The 23,018-nt window shown below is 39.7% G+C and overlaps 1 protein-coding gene across 1 annotated transcript in view; it reads right to left on the minus strand.

Annotated features, from left to right (window-relative positions):
* LOC140562727 (B-cell scaffold protein with ankyrin repeats-like) overlaps positions 1-23,018 on the minus strand; it is a 100,573-nt gene that overhangs the window by 30,876 nt on the left and 46,679 nt on the right. Inside the window, exons 4-7 of the mRNA XM_072688588.1 lie at positions 20,390-20,528; positions 18,563-18,705; positions 15,388-15,502; positions 6,035-6,231 (exon numbers count right to left, since the gene is read on the minus strand). Of these exons, the coding sequence (XP_072544689.1) occupies positions 6,035-6,231; positions 15,388-15,502; positions 18,563-18,705; positions 20,390-20,528 (594 nt within the window). The remainder of the gene's footprint in view (positions 1-6,034; positions 6,232-15,387; positions 15,503-18,562; positions 18,706-20,389; positions 20,529-23,018) is intronic.

Below are 23,018 nucleotides of genomic sequence, written 5' to 3' on the forward strand. Positions count from 1 at the left end.
GGGGTAAAAGACGACACTCGGCTGACGACGCTCACTTTTCATCCGTTATTAACTTCTTTCAGTAAAGGTCCTCATACTAAATGTACAAATGTTTGTGGACACCCCTTCTAATGACTGCATTCAGCTACCTTAACACCTGAATTCCATTATTTGGATGGGCGAGTGAATACTTTTGCCAATATAGTGCACTTCTCACAACAACACATGACCTGATTGTCAAAATACTACCTGTCCTAGAGGAATGTTAAAACACATAACTTTTAAAGTCTGAACCTGAAATAATTTGCAGTTTGTTGATGGAATGAAAGCTCCTTCATGGTCAGATTTAAAGGTTAAAGCCAGCTTGTGGATGCAAGACACATACAGAACTGGTGTCAATATCAAATATATTAGCAAGTCCATTTATTCGAACACCTGCTTGTGTAGGGAAGCAGAATCCTTGAAGTAGCTATGCAGTACATACACTTGGCATGCTTGATAACGCAATTGCACATGAGTTGCCAGTTTAACCAGTTTCGTTAGCTCTCTTGTGGTCCGTTAGCGGCAGGGCCGGGTCCATCCTCTTTCAGAGTCTGAGCTATTTTGTAGTTTCAGGCAAAATGCACAAATCTCTAACATAGCCATCCACCTTACTAAATAAAACTGTAGGACATGTGCTACTTGGCACTGCTCACTCTATGCAATGCTGATGCCTCTCATCATGTTTGTTCGACATGTTTTAATCAGTATTTTATCATCTCTAACAAAACTCCAGACAGCAGTTACCAGTCACAACATTCAGACTATTAGACATGATGTTAACACCCTCCAATGTAGTATTAGCAACACAGCTGGCAGCAATATGTGATTACATTAGCAATATGTCACTACATTAGCTTACTGATTCTCATTTCGGAGATGCAGCTGGCTGCCTTTTTACATTCCCTGAAACTGATATGGCTGGGTAGTAGGGCTGGGCGATATGACCAAAAATGTGTACCACAGGATTTTTTAAGATTTGGTGTATTTTCATTTATTTAATTGATATTTATTTAATGTTTTTTTGAGGGCATGACTGGTTTATAGCTTATTTTATTTTCAAGAGACCACAGAATATAAGCATTTAAATTTCATCATGTTTATAATGAAGGATATGAGTACTGCAGGGTTTGCTTCACAAAACTACAGTATATGAACAGTATGGGTATAAGAAACAGTTGCAGAATGCACAAATGTTGTTCAGTCCCAGTTCCCCTGATTTTGGGTAAAAATTTATATCACAGCATGTCACAGTAAAACTGACTAATTTATTACCTTTTATAAAAACCTATTAGAAAACAGCCCATCTGACTGCTTATTTCACTACTAATACATATAAAACATATACACAAAAGTTTTCAAACTATTATATTGTGCAAAAAGAAACTAAACAACAAAAAAACAACAACAACTGAACCTGTCATTACTGCAGTCTCTTAAACACATATTTTCAAGTTTATTAAAACTGAACTTAAGATGTTTTGAACTTGAAAATGATAGAAACTGGCATCTTTGTTCTGCCCACCTTCAGTCGGGAACTGTAATTTGCACTCTGAGCCACCACTTAAGGACTATTTTTTTTCTTCTGAGCAAGCTGAGAGATACAGAACCATCACTAAAAGTGAGAGAAGTATGTGGACGGACGCAGTAGAGTAATATTACAGGATTTTACACAAATATTTTCGCAAGCATTGTCCCGCCTGCCTCACCAAAGTTAGATAGTGCAGTTAGCAGTGTGCTGAGCCTGGAGTAGCTACGATAGAGACGCCAACATGACAATCAGTGGAAAAGTAATGCAAGTAAAGTAAGTGTTCGACAGGGCTGTGGCTGAAAGGCTCACAGACCCACTGGTCGAGAGATCATTCATTTATAATACGGGTTTGTTAATCGTGTCCTTAATTGAGAATTCAAAGCATAATCTGCTCAGGGGTCCATGGAGAGTGAACATGTATGTGCAAGCTTACTGTTGCTAGCAGCACATTAGTGACAGGAACTGTGGCTGTATTGCGACTGTATTTACAACTGTTAACATATACTGGCTTATGCCATTGTCAGCTGTGAGGCAGTTTTTGAGATGTGTGTTTTTAAAGGAAATTATTAAGAAAGCCTGCAGGAGGCCGGGTTCCTCTGGGTTCTGCCTAATGCATTCACTGAAAAACACTTGGATACCTGTTAATTGCTTGCCATTAGTAAATAAATGCACACTCCTCTGCGCTTTCATCTGGGTAGTGGGGGAGGGATCTTAACAAACCAAGCTTTCACTGAGGAAAAAGCCAGAAGGAAAACAAATTGTCATGTAATTTTGACATTAGCTTTCTCTGCACACCACCCACCCTTCCAGCTTTTACCACAGTGCACCTCAATGCATCTGAGCATGATTGATTCAACAGAGCACTGTGTTGGTTTGTACTTTGTTTTGGGGAAAAAGAAACATGTATTAGTGAGTGGTCTTATTTAAAGAGAGCAAGGAGGCTAGCAGCAGAGAAAATGCTAATGAAACATAGAGAAGAGCCCTCGGCGGAAAAGGAATGTCAGCACATACAGTGATAAACAAGCAGCCTTTATAAACAGTGGGATGGAGGCAGTGGGGTAACTAGGCTCTTAAGGGCCCCCATACAAAAAGGCTTTTGCATTGTTTACTCAATGCTACTGTGCATGAACCACGTTGGTGTGCTAGTAGGCGAATGATTGAAGTGTATTGTGGCTATCCATGAGTCATACTGAAGTTATCGTAGATATTGATGAGTCATAGTTGTAAAATTATGTAAGTAGTGATATAAGGTACCCGTTAAAGATGTTAGAGGGCCAGTCACCACATTCCCCCTGTGCTAAAGTCTCTAGTTTAATTTCTGTCTGTACTGTCGGTGATTGGGCCACTGGATGCTGGAGGGATAGAGCAAAGAAACAAGAGAATAAAAGGGCGTAAATTGTATTCGCCCTAGTCTCAGGGGCTCCACATCTGCCTAGTTGAAGCCAGCCTTGCTAACACTTCAGCCCTTATTTATGGACCGCTGTCCCACCCTGTAGGACCCTTACAGGTTGTAAATACTCAGCTAGTGTGCTTTGGGGTTGGCTAGCAACCACAATTGTCGCTTTCACTGGTTTGAGTTTGAGCTTGCGCTGAGATTGCAGTCAGAAAAACGGTTCATGGGGAAAATGTTGGATTTATCTTAATGAGGATGAATCCTATTATGAATATATTTATTGATCTAATTAAGATAAATATAATATTTTATTTGATAATGATACATTTTTTTCAATATTTAAAAATATGGAGATCTGAGCTTCACTTGAACAATATTGAGAAGAGGCAGGTAATATAACTAAATATATATATATTTCAAAATCATTTGTAAAATGTAATTAATAAAAGTACTATTTTCCTGTGAGGACACCCCCACATGTATTACTACCTGTATTACTAAATGTCTTGAATTAGAATCAGGTGCACCACATTAGCTGCAGATAATTAGATGGATATCATTCAAGGGAGTTTTGGGGGAGCCTGTCTTATTTAAACCTCAGTTATTTACTTTGGTTTGCTCTTGACTGGTAAAGTGAGTGTTATTACCATGGTGAGATCCAAACAGCTTTCAGAGGTCTTCAGAAAGTACACTTAAAAATCAGCCGTTCCACCGTCCACTAAATAATTTACAAGTGCAACAACTGCCAACATGGCCAGGTCAGGCCGTTCTAGCAAGTTCAGCCCAACAGCAGACCTCAAAATGTGTAATAAAGTCTCCAACAAACCGAAAATCAGTGGGATCTACAGGTAGCTCTTGTCAAATCAAAGTACAGCATCTACCATCAGAAAGAGCCCACAAGTTTGTTCTCCAGAGAACACCTGGACCAAGAGCAGGACATCGGAAACATCTGGAACATTCTCAGTGCTTTGGACAAATGAATCCAAAGTTAAATTTTTTGGACACAGTAACAGAGGACATGTTTGGGGTAAACTATGCACAGCATTTGAGGACCCATGTCAACTGTGAAGCATGGAAGTGGAAATGTCATGGGTTTGGGGCTGCTTTTCTGCAGGAGGGCCTGGAGAGCTCTGCAACATAGAATCCACAAGGAATTCTTTATTGTATTGGAGGGCGCTTAAGGAAAATGTGAGGACATCTCTTTAAATAACTATAGCTGAAATGTCACACAGCTGGAGGAAGTGGGGAAACATTTAATTATTTTACAAATGATGTTTAACTGTTCTTCAGTTTTATGAGTTCACTTATATTATATCCATCTCTTAATATTGTGTAAATAAAGATCAAATGTCCAGATGTTATTAAAAAAAGACTTTAATGGGGAGTCCTACCGTTTTTTACATGATTTGCAAACGAGAGCTGCCAGGGAGTGAAATGCTTTATGGTTCAGTCTGAAAAACAGATTTACAAGCATGTGCTGATTTAGACACGCACAGAGCTGAGATGCCATTACTTGTTAGTTATATTAGCTTCATTAGCCTCATAGCACGAGGAAGCAAACTTGGCTGATTGATGACATTTGTGGTAAGGGGATTTATGTAAATGTGAGTTTTCTTTTGACTGAATTATAATCTTTTTATTAACACACAAGATTGTGCAAAAGTTCAGGAGATTTTTATAGGGATTAGAAATAAGATAATCTACTTAAATAAGAAAAAAAGAGTATCCAAAGAAGAGCTTTTCAGTGTAGGCTCAGAGTGGCTTAGCCGCCTAACACACTACCACTACAGCTTGGGGTTCACAAGGTCAAATTCCACCCCTTGCTATTTTGCCATCAGCGGCCGGAGTCTGAGAAAGCACAATTGACCGTGCTTTCTATGAGTGGGTAGATGGCGCTCTCTCCCCTTAACTCTTAAACAATGTTGGTCGACACAGGACTGGCTGGTGCAGGAACTGGGGTTCCAGCACTTTCCTCCACAACTGCCCGGCAAGGAGTTTGAAAAGAGGCAGTTGCTGGCTTCGCATGTATTAGAGGAGACATGTGTAAAGCCTTTGGAGAGGGAATAATTGCTAGTACCAAAACTGCAGTTCAAAATTAAATCAAAGAGACTCCTAACAACTGTGCAGACTTGGTGGACCACCAAAGCTACCCTCATTAGCTAAAACGAATTCAACAAAGGATACTCGGTCACACTCTTTCCTCTTTACTAGAAAAAAACCAGATGTTTGTCCTTTCATTGTGAGAGGCCAACTCAACACTATGGGTCTGTAAAGATTTGTATCTGCTCCAGAGACCCATACTCAAAGTAGAAATGACAAAAAAAAAAAACATTTGTAAAGCAAACTGCTAAAACTGCTGATATTCTCAGACCTCCAGACCTCAACATTGTTACATTTTATTAATTTGGGATTACTTGGATGGTCTTTTCAAAACACACTAAATACCAAGATATCAGATATTATATTAAGTTCTTGAGGTTATAGTGTAAGGCCTAAGTCTTTCTACTATTTTCCTGATGCTGAAAATGAATAACTTGTACTTAATGGCTGTTTTTACCAGAAATTAAATAAATGATGTTGTAGACCATATGTCTCTGAAATGTGATCACAACTCAGTTACTTGTACAACTCTCTTCTTACATTTCACGTTTTTAGTCTTCCTTAGTTACAAAGGATGGCTTACTTTCATCTCTTGAATTAGTTATGCTGTTTTCTCACTCTTTTGGAAGCAAGAAGATTATATTTGCCTCCCACTGTGGCACCCCACTGCGGAGCCCCACTCCTCGACTCATTTGATCCATCTCCTGAGATGACTGCCACCGTACTGCAGAACAGCACAATATGCTAGACTATACTTCTCTCAAGTCAACAGCATTAGCTTCTACACAATCCCTGGATGTTTTCTTCCGACCACTCAAACCACTGCAGAAAGGTACATCAGAACAGGGAGCTAAAAGAGCTAGATAAGTGCGAGGAAAGATGAGCCATCACTTCAGATATTCCCATAAACCCATAAAGACTGCATTCATCTAAATTCCCTCAAACTACAGTTCCTTTGAAACTATCATGGTGAAAACTCACGATGCACTCACCAGTGATTCCTGCAGGAGAACATGGAGCTGGGAGTGTCCGTATGTATGTGCTAGAACCAGGGGGGTGTGTCCGAGGCGGTTTGTGGTTCTCAGGGCCTGATGGGCTCCGGGGCACTGCAGAAGAATGCTGGCCAGATCTTTCAGACCATGCTGGGCTGCAAAATGCAGGAGAGTGGGGATGTCCTTGGAGTGTGAGGCTGCAGGTGACAAAACAAATCCGGTTTAAGTCTGGACACCCTTCTTAACATAAAAAAAAAAACATTCTTAGGGTTTAGAGTAAACTTCTCACAGTATGGCCACTCTCTTTTCAGTAGAGACCAACACTGAAAGCCCTAATGAGCAGCACTAAGGGTGTGGTTTTACTTGTCTGCTTTGGCTCGATTAAAACAAACCCTGGGGTGATTGCTTTGTTAGTGCGTTTTGTTGGAGTAAGTGTAAATGTTGCCAATTGTTCTGGAGCAGATTGTTTGAAATATGAACATAATATTAACCACAACACGAAACACAAGACATGATGTCACAAGAAAGTTGTCTTATATGCCTTCTTACAGCTAGAGTGCACCTGTCCTCATTTCTGTGCTTTAACTTCTTCTGCATGGTGCTTACGTTTAGCGGGGCTATGTCCCAAACCAAATCGGCTGCAGTGTACTTCATATACATGTTAGAAGCTTAAATGGTACTGGGATGATCATATGTTTACACAATCAGTTCATAAATAAATCTATGTCTAAAATACACACTCAGTGCTCAAATTACACTTCCCAACACTGTGAGAGGGAGGGGGGGGGGCGCATGTGCAAGAAATACCAATTTTTCAGCTGTGTTGCACTCCAGGGATGGTTTGACCTGACCTATCATTTCATTAGCTTCATGCCCAGGATTGCTAGAACCTGGTTTTGTCACCTCATTGCAGAGTTTTTGGCATCTGGTTAATTGAAATATCTGTACTCCACCCACAAACCCATTTTTGTGTCATTTAGATTCCACTTTCCACTACAATTTTACGCTACAGGGCTTCAAATGGCTCAGCTAATGCTCTACTGCTCTAATGCTGTGGCCCCGGGGCTGTGAGTTCTAATTCCAAGCCATTCCGCTGTGCCATCCGCAACCAGAGTCAGTGAGAGCACAATTGGCTGTGCTCTCTCCAGGTGGGTCTATGCCACTGTCTGAGAAACACCCTCATCACTCTTGAAGTGATGTTAGCTGGCACAGGATCTGTTAGCTGAGGACCTGGTGCTTTCCTCCAAGGGTGTTTCTTCTATGCTACTGTGTTATGCTATGCTATGCTATGCTACTTCTATGTTAGCCAGCACACAGGTTTATAAATGAATCCATGTCTAAAACACACTGGCTTCAAATCTCAACACCACTGGCAGCCTGGAAGGCAGAATATATATGCAAAAATATGAATTTTCTTTTTAGTCATGATTTTTAGCTTACAACAACAACAGCCCACTTATCATAGCCAGAAGACTCAAACTCAGTGCTCAGAAGAAAAAAAAATGAAAACACACTAAAACCTGGTGGACAGTCATTGATTTTGAAAGTAACAGCAAGGGTAAGCTTGTTCCATGGCCTTCATTGCTGATTCCAAACTCCAACTCAATGCGTAGGTGTTAGAAAAGCAAAGACAATGCAGTATTTATGAGTGGGCACTGTGCTGCTGCACATCTACATTTTAGAGTGGGCTTTATTGTACCAAATGGCAGCTCTGGTTAAAGCAGCAGCTTTGTTAGCTGTGCCTGAGTGAAAGAGAAACTTTTTCAACATGAAATATAGTCTATAAGGTAAGGCTCGTTTCCAGCTCGTAAAATGAGTAATGGTTGACACAGCTTTCAGTAGGCAGCCCTGCGGTTTGTAACGGCAAGCATTTGTTGGTCACCGGATCAATACCTGGATACTGAAGATTACACCATCAATCAGCTACAAACTTGCTAAACTGTTGCTTGTTATTTAGGACCATAGCTTTCCAGCTTATGCAGTGGAAAACTGAGCCAAGATCAGGCCGCACACTCACAAAGGGAGTGAGTCAGAGTAGATGATTAGAGTCGATGATTTAAGGTTGCTAACTAGAGTCTAGCACAGTTTTGTGATGTTCTTACACTAACCTATTTAAACTGGTACTGGTCCCAGTTTCGCAAAAGCTTCATAGTATTAAGCTCATCCTAACTATTAGAGAGAGAGAGTATAATGTGATGCTCGCTCTATAATTTAAAGTAACTCTATGTAGCATTTTCAGCTTTAAATAGCCGCTTCAGAATCATTGTGATGCTCCACTGACCTGTAATAGTGAGAAGCTCTGCTGCTGCCGTTGTTATTCCGGGCTCAGAATGCTGCTAAGTGTCCCCAAGTGTTGCTTTAACAATAATCGTTGTACTAACTGGCTTTTGGTAAACCCAGCCCTGGTAAGCTGTGTTGCACTCTAGGGATGGGTTGACCTGACCTATCCTCTTCTTAATTCATGCCCAGGATTGCAAGAATCTGGTCTAGTCCTTGATATCTGGTTAATTGATTCATCTGTACTCTGCCTACAAACTCTATTTTCTATGCTACGGGGCTCCAAATGGCTCAGCCAATGCGCTGCCACTATTGCCAGGGGGTTGTGAGTTCGAATCCCAAGCCATGCCGCTTGCCACCAGCAGCCAGGGTCTTAGAAAGCACACTTTCTGGTGGGTGGATGGCGCTCTCTCTTCCCTCATCATTCTTAAAGCTAGCCGGCACAGCGGAGCTGGAGACCTGGTGCTTTTCTCTGATAATGTAGGCAGTTTGAAAAGAGGCAGTGGCCCCTTAGTGTCAGGAGCATTGCTAATGCTAGGGAACTACAATCAATAAATTGACAAACTGATTTTAAGGCTGATTACTGTTCTGTTGGCTGATAATAAATTAATATAAATATCAATATTTTTTCTTGATTTTATCTACACATCTGCCACCATGCTAACAAAACTATATTCAATCTATCCAGTGAGTCCTTTCACAGACATACAAAATTAATAAGGCCGCTAAACGATAATTTAAAATATCAACTGGAGGTGAATAAACCTATTACATTGCATTACAAAAGTATCCACCTCCTTAAAAAAGGATCAGATCATTCTCATTTACAAAGGACAGTTTTTGCATAGTCTATTTCAAAGCCATGAGCCCTTAAAATGAATTAATTTCAGGTGATATTTAGTTTTAATTGGCCTCTACCTGTGAATCATTAAAATGTTCACACCATTAGATGCTAGCACCTACTATATGTCTCGTCATCTCATTACTGAGCTTTTGGCATCTTAGTTATTAACTTATCCATTCTTCAACCGCAAACCCATTGTTGTGTAGCAGCTGCAAGTTTGGACAATTTTTACAGAATATAATCTTGGCTCATGTTCTATTTAAAGAACCAACCATCAAAATGAATTCATTTAAAGTGATATTGGTCTTAAAGACTGGCGAATAATTAAAAGGTTTACCCCCCTAATTCAAAAAACAGTAAAGATAATACAGATAAAGCTATAGGCAAAAGACTATAAAACAACATACCTAGTGAGCAGTGCTGGATCATGGAAAAGAAAGCTGCAATATATCACCAAGATCAGAAAGGCCAGCCATCACAAGGAGCTACAGAGTTCAGTTACTGAGACTGGAGTCATGGTGCACCAGTTAACAAAATCAAGAGCTATGCATAAAACCAGTCTATATGTGTAGAAGGTTAGAAATATCCTATCTTAACCTGGCACATTCTTTAAATAAACACCATCCCAAAAGTGAAGCATGGGGGTGGCAGCATCAAGTGTGGGGATGCTTTATCTGAATGGGGGCTGGACACCTTGGAAGAACAAAAAATGTAGAATATAGTAACAACCTTTTTTTAACAAGACAATCTACTTAAAACAGGCCAAACTACAAACAAGTGTGTGAGAAAATGATTAAACTGATGAATTGATGATCATTTCATCTGTGTCAAAATGTCAGAAACAAGCAAATGTACTGAACTACTATTTTATTTCTATATAACTAAAAAGAAAAGCAGTCTGGTTGGATCAGTGTTCTTGGCCTAGGATATTTTACAGCAGATCCTAAGGTTTGCTGGCCTTCACAATGGCAGGCATGGCAAAGACACTCATTCAAGACATATTTCTGAGGTACAATAAGTTCTGCAACTAGTACAGCTCAGCAAGGTCTAATTCTGGACAGGTTTAAAGGATAAAGGATAAAGGTGCACGTATTCGTCACTGTACAGTGTGGACTGTACAGCGAAATGTGTCCTCCGCATTTAACCCATCTGGTAGTGAATACACACTCACACACACACACACACACACACGTGTTAGGGGCAGTGAGTACACACACACACCCAGAGCGGTGGGCAGCCAACTCCAGCGCCCGGGGAGCAGAGAGGGTAAAGGGCCTTGCTCAAGGGCCCAACAGTGGCAGCTTGCCGAGCCCGGGAATCGAACCCACAACCCTGTTATCGATATCCCGGCGCTCTAACCGCTGAGCCACCACTGCCCCTATTATGAGAAACAGATATAAGATCCATTTTCTCAAAGCTCTTTCTATGCCCTGTGAGAATTACACCAGTCATATATTGCTGTGGGTACTGTAAATTCAGTTTTACTGTTATGTAACTGCTGTCTAATTAGGGACCTAATCAAGATGTTGCATAATAAACCTCAGTGTTCAGTGTTTGACGTGTGAGTGTGAAGGTTCTCCACACTTCCACATTTATTTTCCGAACATGTTTTTATGGAACCAAATGTATTTTTGGGTTAAAAGCATCAGTCAACCATCTCTTTATAGTCCAATCTCCAAAAGAATAACTTTACAGAAGTTGTTAATGTAATCATGGCCCATTTAACCAGCCAATTCAGGTTACGTTCAGTACATCCTGAATACACTGTATTGAAAGGCCTTTCTTCAGGCCTATAGTGCAACAAATAAATGCATTACACATTACACAGGACTGCACAGAGACTAGTTAGCAGGACAAACATGACAAAAAAGTCAAGAAAGTATATTCATATGGGTGAGAATCAAAGCAGGATATGAGTAGAAGGAAATGTAAATTTTTTTTCTTTGGCTTTGAGAGATATTTTCTTGCCACTGTCACAGTTGGTTTCCTCACTTGGGGTTGTATTTGTTTTATTGTTTTCTTTCTTGTTTCCAGATTTCTGTAAAGCTACTTTGTGAAAACATCAGATTATAAAAAGTGCAAGGTTGTTCTGGGTGGTCCAGAAGACCAAGGTGCTGTCACCGTGACCTGAGGATCGCTGGTTCAGCAGCCAGAGCCCAATAGAGCACAATTGGTCTTGCTCTCTTTGGGTGGGTAGATTTACATTTACACTTAAGGCATTTAGTAAAAGCTCTTCTCCAGAGTGACTTACAAAAGTGCTTCATTCTTAACTCAGGAAATAACCTCGGCCAGTTTGCACTGGCTAGAATTCAAAAGATGCCTCACACAAATGACAGTATGGAGACCACAATACTCGACACTACGCTTCATCCAAGTACTCTTGGATGAGACAGCGAGCAACTCCAGTGGAAGTTCGTTCTACCGCTTTGGTGCCAGGACAGAGAAAAGCCTGGGTTCTTGTCTTCTATGGATCTTATGGGATGACTGGTCAAGCCGAGCCGTACTTGAAGCTCGAAGGGCTCTTTGTACAGATCAGCTTTTGACCATTGCCATCAAGTAATGGTTGGTCCATTCTTGGCTTTGTAGGCCAAAGTAGATCTCTCTCTCTCTCTCTCTCTCTCTCTTTTTTCTGTACTGATAAGTGGGTTATGTAACTGGCTATACAAAATTGAGGAGGGAAACTGGGTACAATGTAAAGAAAATGGTTCTAAAAACACTATAAAATAAATGTGACTTGACTTGACTAAGCAGTTGTTAAGTCTAAACTGTGCAGAAATATTGGGGAAAAGTGCTCCATAGCAGCATTTAAAGATTGTAAAGAACTAAATTGCAGGTGTGCAGCAATGGTCAGTGACACACAGCATCCAATTTTATTGGTCTATTTATCATTAAACTCCATCAACACTGGCTGTGCTCCAAAAGCAACAATGTATAATATTTAGATTAAGAGATTCCAGCAAATAATTGGCTGAGATTTTGTATATATATATTTAATAATTACAATGATTTGCCAATGAAACAACAACAACAACAACAACTCACTACATAAAAACTTAAAAAGAAAAAGTAAAATATTATATAATATAAATATTATATCTTGCGTGTTTCAGATCTCACACATACCATATATATACCACCTGGTTGTGTTCACTGTGTGTGAACTCTTGTATTCTTCCATGTACTACTGAATTGCTACCCTTGGTTTTCTCATGTTCGCCTCCCGGTCTGTTACTTTGGGTATTTAATAATGGATTTGTCTAGTTTCTCTTGACCCTGCCTTGACTCCTGTCTTTTAGAATTGCTCAGCACACACAAACCCGCCAATACCCTGTAAATTCCCTCCATTGACTACAAAAGCATGATTATTCAACCTATTCCCAGAAATTTATACTGGTTTCAAGTCAGTTTCTCTGGAAAATGTATCTTAATTCATTGCCTTAAAGTGAGTAAAAAAACATAGAAATATCTTAAATAATCTTCTAATATTCTGTTAACAATGTCATCATGAGAAATATTCATATATATTGACTAGATTCATGTTCATTTCACTTGCAAAGAGTATTTTTCATTTTTGATAAATGGTTCCCTTTTGATTTGTGACTGTAAAATGGGGTCAAAACCAGTCCATCAAAGAGCACAATCTGATCGGCATGCAGAAGTTCACTGAGGATTTGAATATGCAGGAGGATCTTAGAAGGAGTTCTGTGAAGAGGTGCATCGCAAACATCAGTCCAGCAGAACCAAAGGTCAAATTAAAACTGACACGACTTCCCCCACTAGACTGATATTGCTTTCATGACACCCTGCTGGGAAAGTGGAGAGAAGCCTAAATATTCATAGAGCTGTGGAGTGAGTGAGCGTCTGTGAGTGTGTGTGTGTGTAGAGAGAGAGAGAGAGAGAGAGAGAGAGAGAGAGACAGAGAGCAAGAAAGAGGGAGACAGAGACAGATAGGTAGAACAAAGAGTTAGAGAGGAGGAGCTCAGAAAGGGACACAGTGAGAGATTCAGATGTAAGTAGTTTGCAGGAAGAAAAAGTTGAGGAAAAGAGTAGTGAGTAATGGAGGGGCTACCTGAGGTCACTCACCTCATGTGCCCCTCCCTTGGAAATAGAGTTCATACAAGGGTGCAAATGGCATAGAAGCAATCTGCAGTAATTTATGGCGGTCCACATCAAACACGCCCACCGTGATTAGTTTTCAGCAACGTGAGAATGGGATGTTAAGAGTTTCTGAAGTGATATTTTAAAAATGGCACTTATCTAACCTTTCGTATTGCTGTCTCAGCCACTGGCAGAAGACAAAATAGTGGGAGAAAAAGCTGCTGCAGTGAAGCAAGAAAAACTGTTCCCATTCATTTTTCTTCAGAAATGGAGAATTTGTCAAATGATCCATTTTAACCAGTCCCTCAGTAAGCTGACCTCTCCGACAATATCAAGACACTAGACAAGATGAAAGATCGTCCACTGCAGCACTCAACAAGGCCATTTCCTTAATTTCCCTATATATATATATATATATATATATATATATATAATTTTATTTTATTTTATTTATTTATTTATTTTTTTTTTTTTCTCAGAGCTCCACTACTTACGATGCTGGTTTGGGTTCACGTGTCAAAAATATCATTCATTTTTGCATGAAAGGTCAGTTTCATAAGACTCTTGGCTCATTATTTACTATACGTTACTATAAGGACAAAAGTATTGGGACACCTGCTCATTCATTGTGTAAAAGAGTTTATCCTGCTCTTGTTGATGGAACTGTCATTGAGCATTGCTGGAAGGATTTGATTGCATTCAATGACATGAGCGTTAGTGTCAATAGACATGGTGCCAATAGATCCGTGTTCATCTGCTCCAGAGAGTCCTATTCTATTAGCAATGCTTCTCTACAGGGACAAGACCAGCTATGTGTGTGCATTTGTGCATCGCACAACTTAAGGTAGCTAATGGCATTTATTAGAGGGGTGTCCACAAACATTTAGACATATAGTGTAGCTAAAGTTTGTCAACACCTAAATGTGCAGTGAAACAAATGTGGTGGTTTAGATACTTTTCTAAGATAAGCAGCACATCACCACAAGACTTACCAACGTATGTCTCCTCAAAAACAGACTGGACTTCCTCAGACTAGAGCTAACCACACCTCAGAAGGAGGACCCTACCAGGAAGCCAAAACCAAGGAAAGGAACCAGGCAGGTGCACGGCAATTTTTTTCAGCTAGCTAACCACATAAAGCGCTGAGAGAACAACACTGGTAAGGAATAATTACAAAAATAATCAGGGTTTCTGTTACAGTGCTAAAAACAGCTATTCTAAACATTGCTATTCGCAGCTTTGCAATGCACCTTTTATAAACTGCTGTGTATACCAGCCAATCAGGACAGAGCTTGTTCTTTTTTTTGTTAAATCAGCATGTTTTTTCAGAGGCAAAATAACAGGGTTGTAAATAGGCTTGTAACAAAGCGATTGAGCATTTTTCACCCCAACAAAAGTCCCATATTTACTATGTAAACAATGTATGTAAATTGCATCTGTTCTGACTGACTGTCCTGTATTGTGACTTCAATGGGAAGGGCTAAAGGGCTGTAGGCTGAACAGTTGGATGTACTGTATGTAAATATGCTGTTTTTCATATCACTGAAACACTGCACTCAGAATTGGCTGTTTTTCCAGAAATGGACAACATGGAGTGGGAACTGAACTTTATATTTGCATTTTTTTTTTCATTTTATTGGCTTGTTAATATGAATCTTAAACATTCCATTTCCCATTCAGTGAGGTCAACTTGTACACTAAGCCACACTCAATCTTGCCAACAGTTAACCCCACCCTATCTTTCGAGAGATAATGTAATACAACATTGTTGTATGATGAGATCAAGATACTAGGGAGTATTGTTTACCACACAGGATTAAAACGCAAGAGCACAAAGAGGTGTGGTTTCAGCATTAGCATTAACATTAGAAAATGTTGAAGTGCTCTGGATTTAGGTCATGCTGTGTTTGTCAAGGGATGAAAATGCATGTCAGTGGTACAAGCCTACAGTAATGCTCCATCATTTATTCATTAACAGCATGGGGAATAAGGTGCTGTGAAAGTTAGCCCACATGAACAGATCAGGGATCAGTGAGAAGTATTGCTAGATACTGTGTGAGTTCAGTGCTTTCTTCCTTTGAACTGAATCGTAGCCAGCTAATTAAGTGTGATACCGACCTAAAGAATCACTTACCACCAGACGCAGTCTGGTCATTCTGCAGGCCTTGGAAACCTCCGGTAGGCATCTTCCGCATCAGACTAGAAGCCAGGATTTGATCCAGCTTCTCTGTGGAAGACACCTGAAAGGCCTGGGGAAAGCAAGAAGATGCAGGTTAAAATCAATGTGATTTAGGATTTTTTTTCAGGACACAGTGCAACAGGATAATTGGGTGGAATAAGTACGGTCAGGACATGATTTAATCCAATAGGATTTGATTGGATCATGAAAAGCGATCTTTCCAAAATTAAGTCAGACCCAGATGCAAGTCTACAGTTAATCATGCACAGAACTGCACTGGAGAAGGGGGAGGAAAACATGGTAGCACAGGGGGCAAAAAGAAGGAGAATATAAAGGATAGTTGTAGCAGATCCATGCTATATTTGGACGTAGAGCTGGCAAACATAGCTAAATGTATTTTTGCTTGATAAGTCAATTTTATTTGTATAGAGCTTTTTACAACTGCTGCAGCTTTACACAACCACATAAAACAACAAAAAAAAAGACATGAACAATCTAAGATCCCCAGTAAACAAGCCAACAGCAATAGTGGCAAGGAAAAACTCCCTCAGGGCTGGAGGAAGAAACCTTGAGAGGAACCAAGACAATGAGAACCATCCTCCTCTGGTCAGAACTATTTATAAATTATTGATAAATTATATTGATAAAGCCATCAAAACAAACCATCTATACTGTTAAACTGCTCTGGTTTAATCATTATACTGTATAATAATAATAGTTGGGGATGTTTGTGGGAGAGGTACAGTTATCATCTTTGTGACCATAAATATGGGTCAAAACCAGTCCATCAAAGGGCATAACCTGATTTTCTATGGTTATGATATTATTGGTTAACATAATGACATACCCAAATTAGACATGCTCAAATGCCCAGAGGTAAACATCACTACACTACACTACAACCCAGTGGATTGTGCCTAAAATTAGCCTGAAGTAACAAGGACCTGAAGTAACAAAGTAAAACAAGACAAAACCTGTCAGTTTGAGGACAATTTTAAGCTTATTTTAAAACAAGAATAAAGAGGAAAACTGTTTGCTAGCTAACCATATACAGCGCTGAAAGAACAGCAATAGAACAACACTATCTGGAAAGATTCAGAAATAATTATAATAATTATTTAGAATTATACATAATTGGTGTATACCAACCAATCAGAGCAGAGCACATCCTTTTTTTTACTTTGTTAAATCAGCATGTTTTGTTCGGACGCAAAATAACAGGGTTGTAAATAGGCTTGTAACACAGCGTTTGAGCATTTTCACCCCTTAATCCAGGAATTTTACCATAATTAAGAATTTACCCTGTTTATGTTACGCCATTTTCACAGTAGTAATAAAATGCTATACAATTATTTTGGAAATTGCTCAGTTAAACCAAGCCTTTTGCTCATCATGGTCTGTTTTATCTAGGCACAGCAGGTCTTTATGAATCATTTTTACAGTAGGGGGTTCTCATACTTCCCCTTTTTCCCCTCATTGCTCCCTAGCAGCTCAACACAGTCACAACATTAATCACAGAGTTAATCTAAAAACAGATTTATAGTGGACATACCCCTGACCAATGCAAGTTATTGGCATTTAACACCAATACGAGCAGGTTGAGGCAGAGGTCTACTCTGCATATGCTCAGCATATAGCACCCTCCTACCACTGCTACCTGCCTAATGACCATGTTAAAACCTAAATGGACTCTGTCACTATGAATATTACTACTATTAACTATCATTACTTTCATTACTTTTTATTACTTACCATCACTGCCATTACTGTATTATTAGATTATTATATTATGATTAAGAATATGTTGCAGGGTACAACAGTTTTGGTGGTTTGGTCATTTATAAATAGTTCTGATGATGTTGTGCACCTGTGGCCACCCTATACCCTAAAAGGCTAGCATGGTGTATATTTGGTGTATCAGCATACAAAGGCACGTGAAGCTTAAGATGCATGAATATGTATTTGCTGTTCCCTCTTGTCTGGGAGTATACAAATTCAATTAGTTGGGTTAAGTTGGCATGGAAAGGAATCGCTCTATGGCTGGCTGCACTCTTAATGTCCTTGCATCTCTGATGTGGCTGAAGGGTGTGAGGGAGCTCTTGCATGAATCCAATAAAACCTCATGAACATTTGTCTTATTGATAATTAGCTCAGGGCCCTCGGGTTAGTGCTGCAGAACACACAGAAGACTGAGACTTGCAGTTTAGCTCAGTTGTTGTGCTGTAGAAATAGGCACGTTAATAGGCCTTACCTGTGCTAAAAATCGCTACTCAAGACTTTAGCGCTGTCTCGAATAGCAGATTGAAATCTGCTGGGTTTCTGAATTTCTTTGGCAGGAACTCTCCCACCTTTTTTCCACTCTTTAACAGTGAACTATTGTTATAGCTACTGTATAAAGCTGGATCTGCATGTGCCAACTACAGTAAATTCCTTCCATTTTTAAATTGAATTAGAGCTCGAAAAAGCTCTCACTTGGCAAATGAAATATCTAACAATGCAGATGGGTGCAACATCAGCATTTGGAGTCTTTGTGTGAGAAGATAAGCTCTTTTTTTATTTGCCACCTTGGTTTAAAATCATCAAATCAACAAATCATTTTGTTAATAGATCATTTCACTATTGACTGACTCACCTCAATAATGTGAATTAATGGGGGTGTTTTAACCAGAGTAATTTCACACAGATGTGATGAATATAGAAGAAAACTGGCACGATAGAACAACTGCAGAGTGAATTAGATGACTTATTACTGAGCACTGAAACATTTGTCAGTGAGAACTGCAACAGCTGGTAATGAATATTGGCTATAAAGTAAAAAAACAGCATAACTGCTGCAAATAAAAACAACAGAAGCAATTTCCTAAATCATTACAGCCCCAGTCGGAATGCTAGTTGTCATGTGGGCAGTGTTACCCTACTCAATCAATCAATAAGCCGGGCTAATAAAACCTGTCGAATAAAGCCATCAGGCAAAAACATCTGAACTGGAAATGGCTAAAACTGGATATCACAATGAATTCCATAATGTAATGGCTGTGCTGGAATCAAGATACCCTGAGTTGGCTCTGAACTTTTTCCCAGTCACGTTTGTTTAATCAGGTCTTCAACATGCTTCAGGCGGTTTGTGTACCTGCCACATGAAGTTCATGGGGTTTGCAGCCTGCTTGAGGAGGCGCTCAATCTCTCCCATCGTGCTGTAGTAGTGTAGGCGTGCCTTGGCTTTGATTGCACCTCCGCAGTAGAGTGTTACACCCACGCTTCCAGCAGGAAAGTCTGTAACATGCCATTAACATTATCCTCACCATAACAAATACTGTACTTCTCCAACATTCCTCTGCTCATACACTGAGCTGTCAGATTATTAGATACATCTACTTCATACTGGAACACTATGCAGTCTGTAGGCCTAAATGTTGCTGCATCAATTGATTCTCCCCCTCTGTTCTGTTTGGCAATTTGGAAAGGGACCAGCATAAGACCATCACTGACCATGTATTAAATGTGTGGTGGTCAATTTTCAGCACAGTAGTTACTCCAACATGGTAGCAGCAGTTTTCTTTTAAACATTTCACTGTCACTAATGAGTTGAGAATAATCATCTGACCAAAGGCATCCAGCTGGAAGTGGTCTTGTGGTCGGAAACTGACCACTGATGAGGGGCTAGAGGATAATGAACATACACAGTGCATGAGCTGGACAGATTTACTAAAAAAAGGTGTTAATTACTGATGCTCGAGCACTGTCATGGTACACATGCAACTTTGCAATTAACAGTATAAACCTCTGATTGACTCCCATTCTTTTTATGTGGAATCCGGTTTCTGCTGGGAAAAAAATACATGTTTTATCCTTCATAGTTTCAGGTTCCAAATCACGACTCATTACGTCAATTACTTTTAATTAATACGTTATTTTACCTTTAAAATAGTAACTATAAATCCAGAAAATCAGTAACTTTTTAACTTTCTGCTTTAAAAGTACTTTGGTTTGAGCTGAACTTCAGTGCCCTAGGAGACCATGCTTTCTGGCTAATCCTTGTTTAATATCACAGAGCACTTGCTGTTCATTTAGTAACTGTATGAATGTGACATCGCAGTGTGTGTGTGTGTGTGTGTGTGTGTGTGTGTGTGTGTGTGTATGTGTGTGAAGGCTTAGCTGTATGTTGTACAATGAAACATGGCTGTAAGCTTTTTGCAAGTGCTTTTATACAGTAACAAGTGCTTTTATTGCAGGAATTGTGCAATTAACCATTATGGTTTAACCAAAATATCAGTTAATAGCAGCTTTAAACATTGTTTTACTAAAATCATGTTTTAGTTGTTTTTTTTATTATTTTTTAAAACTAAGAATCAAGAATAATGCAGTCATTTATGAAAAATCATAAAGTAAATAAATGTAATCAAATAACATCAAATATTTTTTAACCGTCAGTGAAAACTTCCTAACTTCCAATTCACAAGTCATTTTGGATCGTTATCATTGGTCCACTAATCAAGAAATCATGACAAAATGTAACAACTGCCAGAATCAAATGATGTCAAAAAATTTAAATGGTTTGTTACATGTTTTTTACGTGACACTAAAGCTATGCAATGAGGCAAAAGAGCAGCAAACCTTCCCTGATTGTGGGCACACTGCACCCCTTTTGTAAATCACAGCAGCATCATTCTGTAATGCCAAATTAGGATTGGCGACATATCGACATATACAGCAATAAACGCGTCCCATAGTCTACCAACAAGGTACGTGTCTAATAAAGTGGCTGTATCCAGTGAGTGTGCAGCTGCATGTACAGGGATGAACATTTGAGAGTTGTTTTGTTTCTGCAGTTTGGCGTGTGTGAAGAATAGTCCTCCTGAGGCCTAATGTCAGCTCATTTCTTGGCTTCCTGCAACTGTGTTCCAAAAGGCCTCAGGGGCCCATCAGAACCACATTCAGCTGGGAGTGTGTCTTTTACCTGCAGCGGCCACACTGAGGGTGTTCTCGTTCCAGTTCACTGGCTTTACTCTCGCTTTCTGCTTGCCCTCACTGAACTCCACCTCACACTCTTTACTGGCCACTGGCTCCTGTAGGAGCAGGAACACCTCCCCAGGACTCTGGAAAGATAGAGATCATGACAGTAGCACTGTTCATCGCATTGTAGCAACTATGTGCATGCCAACAATCTGCTTCTGTGGACTAAACAGTCTAAACACAAACAACAAATAGCACAATAGCTCAAGAGAGTCATTTATAGTTACACTTATTTATGGCATTATTAATTAGTTTCTTTGTTATTTTGTTACTCTCTAAGTTACTCTTATTCTGACATGACATTTCTAGATTATATATAATATATGTGTTTATATATATATATATTTATTTATTTATTTATTTTTTTTGATTTCCCCCCCATTTTCCGTCAATTACCTAACCCATACGCTGCCGATGCGACATCAACGGGCAACCAATGCATCTAGAGGAAAATGCCGCATACACAGCTTTAACACACCAGCCCGCAAACGCTAGAGAAGACCAGCACCACAGCAAAGCAATGTGGGGTGAAAGCGCCATCTACCCCCACCCTAGAGTGGTGTAGCGCCAATTGTGCTCTCTCTCTGATCATAGTGCCTTAGTCTGCCGGACCACACGGGGCCAAATGAAATCAAGACTTTTTAACATCTTTCAGTTTTTAAACACATTCATTTTTGAATAGCAGTTTGAACTGAACTTGACTTTTGTGTTTAGTGCATTAAAGAACTGTGTTTTATGCAAAAAGCATAAAAATAAACAGACAGGCTGTTTTGAGTAATTCTAGAACTCAAGCTGTTCTTCTGTGACCTTCCCAGTCACTGAATCTGAATCCAGTAAAACCCATTTGGGATGTGGTAGAACGGGAGATTCACAGCATGAAAATGCTCCTGAGAAATCAGCAGCAAATTGACCAGAATCAACAAGGAACGTTTCCAACTTGGAATCTGCCTGGTATTAGTAAGTGTACAGGGATCCAGCGCTGGGTTATAAAATGACCCTTATTAGGTTGCTTTCAGCCAGCATTCTTTTGAGTGTACGATACTAGCCCTTGTGTTTGGCTTTTATATAGAAGTAATGTTGGAATCAGATGTTCACTGAAAAGATCAAAGAAACGAAGTCAGAAACACAACATCCATACTTTAGTTGATAACACATTTGCAGTTTATGGTGGTTATAAATAATGTAAACAAATAAAGTAAATACAGTTCATTAATAGTACAATACATCATTTTTCAGTTAAAATGGTATAGCAAAATGACACTAATAACCACATTAAAACGAATCTGGTGCACATTTCTGCATGTCACCTGTCTGATCATATAAGAAATACTGCAGCTATTCAGTGGGTAACGTCCCTGCACTCCCCAACCCACCTACACACACTCACACTTGGTGAAGTGAACAAAAGAACGCGTGTCCCTCATCTGATTTGAATATGGTTATTTACTCACTCTAACCAAGCAAGAGGAGTCATTTTATCATGACCCAGGGCTGCACAGTATCCGCCAGATGCCACTGCATCATTTATACTCACAAAGTATATCAGTAACAAGAGTTCAGTGTTTTCCTCATTTTCCTGCCTTCAAGCCCATCAAAGTGAGCAACACTTACTTATTAACTATTTAAACATCCATTCCTCACGTGCATTACTACATATAGTATGTTACAGATCAGTAACTGTACCAATAGTAGCTTAGTAATAACTGAAGGAAAATATTGAGGCTAATAGATTAGAAATAAGCCAGAGGTTTAGTGTTTGGTATGGTTGTAGTAGCTAAAAGCACTGGTCCTAATGTAGTAGACTGGGGTTTGATGTCCTGCCTGAGACAGAACACAGTGCTCTACCAAAAACAAGCTTCTGGCAGCACAGCATTCTCCCTCTGCAACATGGTTGCTATATGGGAGTCAATTGACTTGTCCGTGCCCCGCCCACAAATGCGTTCTTTCGTGGCTACTGTTCAGAACATTGAAAGATCACACAAATTTTGTTTGTCATGTGATCAAGCTAATTTGGTATCGTGAGTAAATCTTAAAGTAAATGTTTTTTACACTTAAAAGTTAGTCATTTGTCTGCCTTCACATTTTCAGTTAATTCATCTAAACAGAAAGAGGCAAGTCTTGCATTCCATTAACCTTTTGAACTAGGTTTATTATTCTGTTGTTCACCATAATGCAGAAACTGCTGTCATGCCTTCCTCCCAGCCTCCTGTTCTGTCATGTCTGCCTCCCAACACATGACTCTGTTTGTGTCTTGTCTGTCCTAGCCCCTCCTGTTCATTAGTGTTCCCACCTGTGCCTCCTCTGTAGCCATGCCCCCTTGTTAGTCCCAGGTGTTCCTCGTTGTCTCTCTGTATAAGTAGTCCTTTGTTTCAACCTTCCCTTGTCTGGTCTTGTTTGTGATTGTGGCGGTTTGTGTTCATGGCAGTTTGCAGTGGGTCTGGTCTGGCCTGGTCTGGTTGTTTCAGTCTTTGGTTTGGTGCCTTGTTTGTTTGCCTTCCTTGTGTTCTGTTTATTCTGTTTAGTTTTTATTTCATTTAAACCCTGCATGTACGTCCACCTCCGCCTCCAAGCAA

This window comes from Salminus brasiliensis, chromosome 9, assembly GCF_030463535.1.
Source record: "Salminus brasiliensis chromosome 9, fSalBra1.hap2, whole genome shotgun sequence".
NCBI classification, from domain to species: Eukaryota; Metazoa; Chordata; class Actinopteri; order Characiformes; family Bryconidae; genus Salminus; species Salminus brasiliensis.